The 9,831-nt window shown below is 54.8% G+C and overlaps 1 protein-coding gene across 5 annotated transcripts; it reads right to left on the bottom strand.

The window, feature by feature from the left end:
- Positions 1-1,260: 1,260 nt before the first annotated feature.
- Positions 1,261-9,503, bottom strand: ZNF319 (zinc finger protein 319). 5 transcript variants are annotated; one of them, XM_075940452.2, is made up of 3 exons: positions 9,186-9,503; positions 8,361-8,424; positions 1,261-5,486 (listed from the first exon to the last, which is right to left on the bottom strand). In XM_075940452.2, the coding sequence occupies exon 3, from the start codon at positions 5,184-5,186 to the stop codon at positions 3,531-3,533; it is 1,656 nt and encodes a 551-aa protein (XP_075796567.1). In that variant the 5' UTR covers positions 5,187-5,486; positions 8,361-8,424; positions 9,186-9,503; the 3' UTR covers positions 1,261-3,530. The 5 variants fall into 5 exon arrangements, with proteins under 5 accessions (XP_075796567.1, XP_075796568.1, XP_075796570.1 ...); XM_075940453.2 differs by lacking the exon at positions 8,361-8,424; XM_075940455.2 differs by lacking the exons at positions 8,361-8,424; positions 9,186-9,503 and adding an exon at positions 8,137-8,325.
- Between the last annotated feature and the right edge of the window lie 328 nt (positions 9,504-9,831).

Here is a 9,831-nt window from a genome sequence, read left to right as displayed (position 1 = left end):
GGTGTAAAAAGTACAAAAATAATAAAGCGCTGTAAAACTTAACACAAAAATTCCGTTTTTTCCGAATTTCAGTTGTGTTGACGTTCCCCCCTCCCCAGACTTCTCGAGTACCCCTAAGGGTATTCGTACCACTGGCTGAGAAACACTATAGCGTTAACCAATGAGCTTTTGCTTAACAGCCAATCAACTACACTGTTACATCCCTAACAGAAACCAGAGTGGGAGCAGAGGAAAAAGGGGAAACTAACTTGAGTTGCAACAGGAAGGGAGCTTGAGTAGCTGGACAATAATTTATCTCCCTCCTTGAAAGCCATTTGGAGACTGTGAATGCCATACCTCTGCTGCCGACTGTACATTCAGATCCACCTCTACAGAATCCCTCTTCCTCTCTTGAGCAGGGTGTGATGTGATATATCAGCCACCCATAATATTGCTTGCTGTTTAACTACAGCGAAACTTTCTAATCCATGGTTTGCTCTTTCGTCGACCGAGTTAAATACAATCGCAGGCGGCGCACTGAGAGAAAGTCTGTTACTGCTCCTTAGGGCACAGCAGCACGTTTACCTGTAGGTTCTGAACTATCAATACTTCTGGCCGTCAATGTAAGTCACAGCGTGACACTGGGAGACCCTCTTGATTTTTAATTTCAAAGGCGTGTGTTATCTTAAGAGCCAACTCACAAGCATCGGTGGGTCCCAAGGGATGCCCCGTGCGCTTAGTGCAAATGGTAAAATGCTCTGTAGAGGGAACAAAAACAGTCTCTATACCCAAGTGTGCAGGGCGTCCCGGGATACATCCGTTCCGCACTAACACTGCTGACGCTTGTAGGAACTGATGCGCTAGAAGTCCTCCCCTTCCCCACTCTGAAGTCGCGCCAAAAAGCCCCCAATTTGCACCAATGGAAGTCAGCCACGGGAAAACAACTCCCCGCTTTTGTTTCGCTGTAAGTCCAAGTTTTTTGGAACGTATCTTGGACTGCCAGAGAGGACAGCCTGTATTGCACGTTGAACAATTTGGCTCCTTAATTCCACCCCAACACATCCTGAATTTAAAGTTCCAATAGCCATGTCCCATCCAAAGCCAGCTTCCTCTGCCTCCCCAAGCTTCCCCACTCATAAAGACACCCTGAACAAGATGAGCTTTTCTTGCTTGTTTCAGTTTTACTCCTGTAGTTAAGAAGACACTGAACTCGACATAGTCACATCAACAAACAGCCACCTAGAACGGAGTCTCTTTTGAAAGATGCAAAATGACATCCGATTAAACCAGGCAGGATTGCTTTTAATGGATTTTAACAAATTGCTTTAAAAAAAAATAGAAAAAAACGCAGACAGAAAGCTCAGTAGAAATCGGTTCTACATCTGAGAGGCAGAATGAAACATGAAGAGCATCAGTCCCTCCCCCAGGGGTGCCGGACGGCAGGGATCATTTCAACGCCTTAAAGCTGCCAGGACCTGTTCATTCAGCTTTTCCAACCTCCCCAGTGGAAATCAGCACTGTTCCTCTTTATGGTGCTGGAAGTGGACAGGGAGGGGGGATCCTTTAAGGGAAAGCAAGCAGGATGTAACCTTCACATGGCTCACCTGGGTGTTTGGCCCCTACAATGGAACCGCTCTGGTGTCTCTGCCCATTTGGGGAGCATGTGGGACATGTGACCACCACTGCTCTCCCTGGTTACAACCCCCATTCCGACAGGCCCCCGAGCTGGAGGCAGAGGAAGGGTTGTGTGTGATGCGCAGGAAGGGCCACGCATTAGCGGAAGAACCCTTGGGCGTAAGAAGCCAACGGTATTCTCCAGACGGCTTCTGGGGCTGGACCAGCTTTGTCAAATGGGAGAACAGAGGCTGGAGATTTGCTGTAAAAAAGGTTGAACCTCTGTTATCCAGGATTCCCTGGCCCGGCAACATCCGTCGTCCGGCAGGACCAGATATTCCTGGTGGCTAGGCTCCTGGCAGCTGGGCTTGCCTGGTGCGCCACATCTGGGCAGCCAGGCCCAACCCAAAGGGGCTGCCCAGCGGGGCTAGGAGCTCAGTGCACTGTAGCGGGGCAGCCCGGAGGGGACAAGCATGCAGGCAACTCAACTGCCCAGCATAGCAGGGAAGGGGGGGGGGCACACTGGCAGGGTAGTGAGGCTGGTGGCAAGGGGGAGTCAGTCAGGAAGCCGGTGGCTGGTCCAGGGCTGGGAGGAGCCAGTAGCAAGGGAGCCAGATATGACCTCTCCTGGTCCGGCAAAATCCCTCATCCGGGACTGGTCAGGTCCCGAGGGCGCTGGACTAGAGAGGTCCATTCTGAACATGCAATGTACAGATGCAATTCCCACGAAGGATGCCGGTAGGCTAAGGGACCGATGAGAGGGCTCCACAGGGACACCCAGAAGAGAAGGCATTCCTCCCTGACCCTCTGCTAACCTGCCCTTCCCGAGACGCCGTTTACACAGGAGAGAACGAAATCTCTGCTCCTCGCGGCACGATCAGAATAAAGAGGCTATGCGGCAAAGGATCACAATTTAATGCCATAGAATCGGAACGGGGGTTACAGTCTTCTAGCTCCCAAACCCTCATTTTTGAAACAAGCTTCTCTCTCGCCGATTTTTCCAAGCTGTGGTTGAATAGTGTTTTCCCCACCCCGAGAGCTCTCCACTGAAGCCCAGAGCCCCCGGCGGCGGGCAGTACATACCCAGCACAAGTGCATCACTACCCGAGAAGGACTGGCGTTGGCAGCAGATTTAAGACTCAAGAGCAGAGCTATGCCCCTCAGCAAATTCAGAAATTCTCCCCAGGCGAGCAGCTTGTAAACTTAAGGTGCTCGGCCAATTAGAGCCAGGAATAGTGGCCATCTGCAGGCCTGGCCTAGCCAACTTCTCCAAACCCCACGCAGCACACCGGTAACCCTCAGTGTTCCTGGCGGGAGCGGAGAGGGTCCTGTGCAGACTTCTCCAGCCAGCAGGCACTGGAAAAGCAGCGGTGGGCTTGGGACAAGCCAACGTCCCCCATCCTCCCCTCGCTCACTCTACTGAAGTGTGTCTGGGTTGCCGTAAGGCCCATTTGGTCAACCAGTGCTAGTGACCCAAACCTGCCTGTAAGCAACTTTGCTGTATTTGAACTAACAAGCCGGACGGCTCCCAGCACTGCAGTCTGGCGGTGGCTCTGGCTTGCTCCTGAGCCAGGCAGCCGGCTCGCTCAAGGGACCGAGGGCTCGAGTCCCCGGGGGCAGCGGGACAGAGACCCGCACGCTCCCGGCGCGCTGAACTGCAGGGGCAGTGCAAACTGCAGTCTGGAAAAGGACAAGCAAGTGCGCGATTTGCTGTCGATATTTCCTCCCCTTCTCCTCCACCCCCCCCGGCCTTCTCCCACGGGGTCCGTCCAATCACGATGACGCTAGTACGGCTGGGAGAGAACACCGAGGCCGGATCTCTGCCAAGCAGACGCACGGCTCTGCTCCCACCGGCGGGCGTGAATCCTGTCTGATCGGGAGAGGGGAGAGGGCTGCTCCAGGAAGTTTGCAGGCAAGCTGAAGCCCGCGGCGGAGGCTCACGGCAAGCAGGCAGCCACCTGGTACGCTCCCTCGGCCGTGTGCTGGACGCTGTGCTCCTGCAGCAGGCCCAAGTCCAGGAACCGCTCCCCGCACCACATGCACTTGTACTGCTGCTCCCGGGCGTGCACGCTGTGGTGCTTGTTGAGGTGCTCGCGCTGCTTGAAGGCCTTCTCGCACGAGGGGCACTTGTACGGCTTCTCGCCCGTGTGCACGCGCCGGTGCCGCTGCAGGTCGGAGGCGTACTTGAAGCGCTTCTCGCAGTCCGGGCACTTGAGGGGTTTCTCGCGCGCCGGGTCGCAGCGGTGCTGCACAAACTCTGAGGAGGAGAAGAAGCGTCTCTCGCACAGCGTGCACTTGAGCGGCTTCTCGGCGCAATGCGAGAGCTGGTGCTTCTGCAGGGCGGAGGCCCTCTTGTAGGCCTTGTTGCACACGGTGCACTTGAAGGGCCGCTCCGCGTTCTGCACGCACTTGTGCCGCAGCAGCTCCGAGGACTGGTTGAAGCCCTTCTGGCAGACGTTGCACTTGAAGAGGTTCTCGATGCCGTGCACATGCTGGTGATAGACCAGGTGCGAAGGCTGCACAAAGCCCTTCTCACACAAGTTGCACTTGAAGGGCTCCGGCGCCTTGTGGGTGCGGCGGTGGCGCATGAGGGCGTACTGCTGCTTGAAGCTCATCTGGCAGAGGTCGCACTTGAAGGGGCGCTCCTCGCTGTGCGTGCGCTCGTGCTGCCGCAGGTCCGAGGGGCGCTTGAAGGCCTTGTGGCACGCGCCACAGCGGAAGGGGCGCTCCCCGCTGGGCGTGCACGGGTGCTGCAGCAGCTCCGACGACTCCTTGAAGTGCAGCTCGCAGACGCTGCACTTGAAGAGGTGCTCGCCCGAGTGGGCGTACATGTGGCGCACCAGGTGCGAGCGGTGCTTGAAGGTCTTCTCGCACACCGTGCACTTGTACGGCCGCTCCGAGCTGTGCGTCCGCTTGTGGTGCACCAGGTGCGAGGACTGGCTGAAGCTCTTGTCGCACAGGGTGCACTTGTACGGCTTCTCGCCCGTGTGGATGCGCTCGTGCCGGGAGAGCTCCGAGAGGTGCTTGAAGGTCTTCTGGCAAATGGAGCAGCTGTAGGGCTTCTCCGTGGGGTCGGGGGCCTGGGAGGGCTCTGCCTCGGGCGGCTTGTAGGTCTTCTCACAGATGGAGCACTTCATGGCGCTGCCGTTGTGGACGTTGTGGTGCTGGGCCAGGGAGGTGAGCAGGGAGAAGCCCATCTTGCAGACCCCACACACAAAGGGCTTCTGTTCCACCTGGATGCACTGGTGCTCCAGGAGATCAGTGGCCTGGTGGAAGATCTTCAGGCACTGGGTGCACTGGAAGGAGCGGTCATGCCCTGGCAGACACTGGTGCTCGTGTGGGCTGGACAGGTGAGTGAGGTCGTGGCCGCACACCCCGCATTTGTGGGACGGCTCTCCCGCCTGGACTGGGGGGTGCTGGTGGTGCTGCAGGCTGGGGTCCGGCTGGAGCAGGATGCCGTAGACGGCGCAACCCAAAGGGTTCTCGGCGGTGCTCGACGGGATGGCGTGCTCGGAGAGGGCTGCTGCCCCCGTGTGGTGTTGTTGCTGGGCTGGCGGTTGCTGTGGTGGGGGCTGCTGCCAGCTTTCTGACATGCTTGGGAAAAAGAAATGGGGTTTTAGCAGACACAGCTTCAGCTTCCCAGTCGAGGGAACCGACTCTGTCGAGATACCGAGCCCAAGCGGCTGGCCTGAACTGGGGGTGAAGAATCCAGCCCAGGCTGTGGACCTCAGATGCCAGGCGGCTCTGTTAGACCATTTCTCAAGAGGTTTTTGGACAAACTCAACAGAAACCGGAAGCAAAAATGTGTCTTGAAGACAACCGGAGGCTCTTGTCCATGCTCAGCCAACGCTCGCACGCTTGAAGAGGAGGGGAACACTCGCCAAGGAGCAACTCTGCAAGGAAAGAAGAGAGCTCACGTCAGGTCCCACAGGCAAGCAAGCTAACCGTACGTCCAACCCTTGAGTCCAGGGGTCGGCAACCTTTTCAAACCAAAGAGCCAAACGACATCGACGGTCAGAACGAGCGGTGAACCAAGAGCCGCCTAAGGATGCCCATTTGCAGGACTGAAAATGTACAGCTTAATACTACTGATAATTGACACGATGGTTAACAGCCTCAATGAAACGTACTCACAGATTTTATTTAATGGGACTTCGGCTGCTGCATCTTTCCGCGCATTTCTTTGACGTTTGCATCATAACCGGTCAAATTCAGGTTCATGCATGCAGTCAGGCAGGCTACATGAGTAGCTGTGTGGTTTTAAATTTGTGAATTAATTTTTCATTTTAATTTTAAAAGTTGCATGTATTTTGGGACAGATGAGAACTCCATAGGTTGCAGACCCCTGGAGCAGATTAAAAATAATCAGTTCTATGCAAGCCACACGTAACATAAAAGGGGAAAACTAACTGAGTCAGGAGGAACACATTCCTGAGACCTGCAACCAGACCCACCCGGGGCAAGTTTGACCTAGGACCAGTAGAGACCACATCCTTCCGTGACAGTCATATGCCCCTTCACAATACCTAACCCCGTTAAAACAGGCTGTTTCCTAATGACCGTCTGTCTTGGTTTTTTGGCTTTCTGCATTTCCAATCAAGTATGATAGTCCCGAAAGGGAAGCATGTGTATATGCGTCTAGTGGCTCTTCCCGTTTAGGAAGAGTTTGGAGGTTCTTTTGTCCAAATTTAGGGCACACATTGAGAACATCACCATCTCTTCCCTAAATTCTCAAAGACAACTGAGCACATAGTCAATTGCAATAAATTCACCTGTATTTTAATTTCAACTCCCAGGGCAGACACTAGTTAAGAATCCATTGGCTAGAGATGGTGAAGTCTCTTGTTAACCACAAGGCAAGCCCAACCTTCTCAAGATGACACGCAGTCCCTTGTCAGATGGAAAATGCCACTCTTCACAAAAAGGTCTCTGCACAGGAGCGGGACAGGAACTCCTGGGGTTCTACTCATCTACTAATACCAAAATGCGGTGTCCCTATCGTGCAGGTAGATACACACTGCTGCATGCTAAGAGCCAATCAAATTTTACACAGAACAACAGCATCCCTGGGGAAGTGGAGGCTGGTCTGATCCAGTTAGGACTGGCAGAGTACCAAAGGCTCAATTGGGTAAACCACCTCTGAGGTGTCAGGATATACTTCCAGTCCCCAGCTTTGTTAGTGAACCCGATACCCCAGCTGTAGAAATAAAACAGCCTCACTCCAGAGCAGATCCAAGTCAATAAAACATCTTCTGCAGCATACTATCTGAAAAAGCTAGGAAGAACATACTTTGTTCATAATGGGCCACACAACATTAACCAATTAGACTAGTCAGAGACCCATTTACAGACAGATCAAAGAACCCAAAAGAGTTTGTAGCTATATAGGTCTCTTAGCGAACATGGCCTCAGTAGATAATGCGACTGGCTGATTACAGAGACGCAAACTGTTGAAAGGAGGATCGTTGGAGCCTAAAAACTTGTGCAGAATTTACTCACTGGCCCAATGAACGTTATCATGTTTTTTACCTTACAATCAAGCAGCAACAGGAGTTGTAATCCTTCCAGATGCATAACACAGGGGCCTAAGAAAACGCACCAAACACCTTCTAGTACGAAGCCTGAGCCAAAAGCAGATACAAGAGAAGGATGGTGGATAACAGCAAGGCCCAGGAATAGACAATCCCCTGGCAAGAATTCTACGGGTAGCAATATTCCTACTGGACCATATCCCAGGCCCCACTCAAAAGCTTCATCTTCATATTATTTTCTCATTAAGAGGTGACTTTGGATTCAGCAGCAATTGATGGCTCCCATTCATTGCTGGAAACGTCTCAGACGTCAGGGACAAGCGTCAAAAATCAACCCAAAACTTCACCCAGAGTTGCACTGTTTTGATACTCAACAGGACACTCCAATATCAATAGAATGCTTCACTAACCAATTTGCCTTACGACGCTATATTTAACAGTTAATATTTAATTCAGGAAAGCCACCAAACTTCTTAGGGCTGGCGACTTCACAGGGAAAACTCCTCTTCCAGTCCCACATATTCCACTCCATCCCCAGCATTAATTTAGAGCGATTTCTACTAAAAGAATATCTGCAGTTACACTAGCTAGAGTAAGAGTTTAAGAAGAGACTCATGTTTCAGGGTATAAGGCAACCACTGATTACCCAGGGAGAAGAAAAAAAAATCTTCCCCTGTAGGCAAGTTTATTCTGTAGTTGGCTGTTGTGCGGTTTCATAGATAAGCACTTGGCAGAGACGTGGACTATAGTCGGATGCAGCATGGAAACTGCTAGGTAATACCCACATAAACAAAGCCGTTACAGACTGCACTATATACATAAACATAAGCAAATTAGTGCAGCCTTTCAATCTAGCTGGTCCCTTGGTGGGACACAGAAGAGGATGACAATTTAACAAGCGTGCCAGAATGAGAAGCACTCTCAAAAGTGGAGAAGAGGAGGGAATATAGATTGTGAATCATCGTCTGGTCCACCTTCTGCACATCACTTCTCTTGCCTGTCTGTTACGAACCTATTTGTGTTCTCATCACCACCTTTCCATTGCAGGCCCAAGCTCATTTCTGCTCAGCTTCCAAGTCGCAATCCCAGCACCAAACAAAACATCAGGAAGAGAAGAATAACTCCTGAGTGCAGGCCCAAAGCAGAGGTGACAGGCAAGACAGAAGGGTTCAGACTCCAAGCCAAGGAGATTACAGCAGCACAGGGCATAGAAGAAATCACAGGAACAGTCTGTACCTCAATTAATTCCAGCACAAGTGTTCCTCTGAATGACTTGGCTTTCGTCAGCCTGCAGCACAACCTTAAGATTAAACATATTTAACAAGCATGTTAACGGTGAGCTCCAGGCATTCCCCACCAGAAGATACAGCTAGATCTTTAGACAAAACCAGGCACCCTCAGTTGCTACCGGTTCCTCAGAGGCATCTTTACTTTTTTAGTGGATAATTCACAAGCTACCCCATACAAGAGTCCTCTAGCCAGCCTTCACCCCGGGGGGGTCATAGGCAAACCATTGCTCACTAGAACAAACCACACCGTTACGGAGAACTCGCCGGACAGGTAAAAAATAGGCAAAAAGAAGCCAGAAACGCTACAAATACCCTACTGAAAGTCCTCTTTGTAATAAAGCCTAGAAACAGGACAGGAAATAACCCCGCAGCGTCCTCCTCTGCCCTATCCCTATCACGCCCCCTGCACCACCAGACCCTCGGAGGAGACACCCAAAGCACCAAGTGTCACTTGCAAACCAGACAAGAAATGGGGCTGGCGTCCTTAGGAGTAACCGCTCCCCTCCCCCCAGACGGGGTCCCGGGGGGGGGTTCTCCAGTGGGAAGGGACAAAACTGCGGGGGAAGGGAGAGGAGCGAGACGCCACGAGGGATCCGCCGAGGCAGAGGGGCCCGGTTCGGTGCCCGGGCCCGGTCTGCGGGGCCCCCCGGGGGTGGGGGGCAGGGCGGACGGAGCAGAAGCGGGTCGCAGCGCCGGCTGGGGACCCGCCTGAGATCCGGGCCGCAGCGCCCCTGGCCCGGGACCCGCCGGCACTGGGGGGGGCTCCCCTCACCTGCAGGCCGGGCCCGGCGGGGGGCGGCCTCGGGCAGGCCGCGGCCTGCGGGCGCCTCCGGATCCCCGGGCTGGCGTGGCGGCGCGACCCGCGGGGCGGGGCCGAGGCGGCGGCGGGCGGCGCTGGGGTCCCGCTGCCGGGTGGGGCCCGCTCGGCGCTGGGCGGCGGCTGCGAGCCCCGGGACGGAGGGAGGCCGAGCGGGAGGCGGGGCCGGGTGTGGGGCTGCCCCCTGCCGGACCGCGGCGGGAACTGCGCCTCCGCACCACCGCCCCCTGCCGGACCGCGGCGGGAACTGCGCCCCCGCACCACCGCCCCCTGCCGGACCGCGGCGGGAACTTCTGGGGAGCCGCTATAGCCTTGGCCCCAAGAGGCGTGGGAAAGGGCTGCCCCAGACAGGGGGGGGGGGCGGCTGGTGGGGGGGGGGGGGGGGGCTGGTGTATGGCCGCCCCGCTAGACTGGGGGGGGGGCTGCCCCTGACAGAGTGGGTGGGAGGGGAAAGGGCTGATGCAGGGCTGCCCCAGACAGACTGGGGGGGCGGCTGGTGTATGGCTGCCCCAGACAGACTGGGGGGGGGCGGCTGGTGTATGGCTGCCCCAGACAGACTGGGGGGGGGCGGCTGGTGTATGGCTGCCCCAGACAGACTGGC

This window comes from Pelodiscus sinensis, chromosome 12, assembly GCF_052426305.1.
Source record: "Pelodiscus sinensis isolate ZL-2025 chromosome 12, ASM5242630v1, whole genome shotgun sequence".
NCBI classification, from domain to species: Eukaryota; Metazoa; Chordata; order Testudines; family Trionychidae; genus Pelodiscus; species Pelodiscus sinensis.
Note: the sequence above shows the minus strand (reverse complement) of the source record. Positions and strands in the feature narration are given on the sequence as shown.

Excerpts from the sequence above, each read along its gene's own strand:
- ZNF319 (XM_075940452.2), bottom strand. The coding sequence starts at position 5,186 with ATGTCAGAAAGCTGGCAGCAGCCCCCACCACAGCAACCGCCAGCCCAG.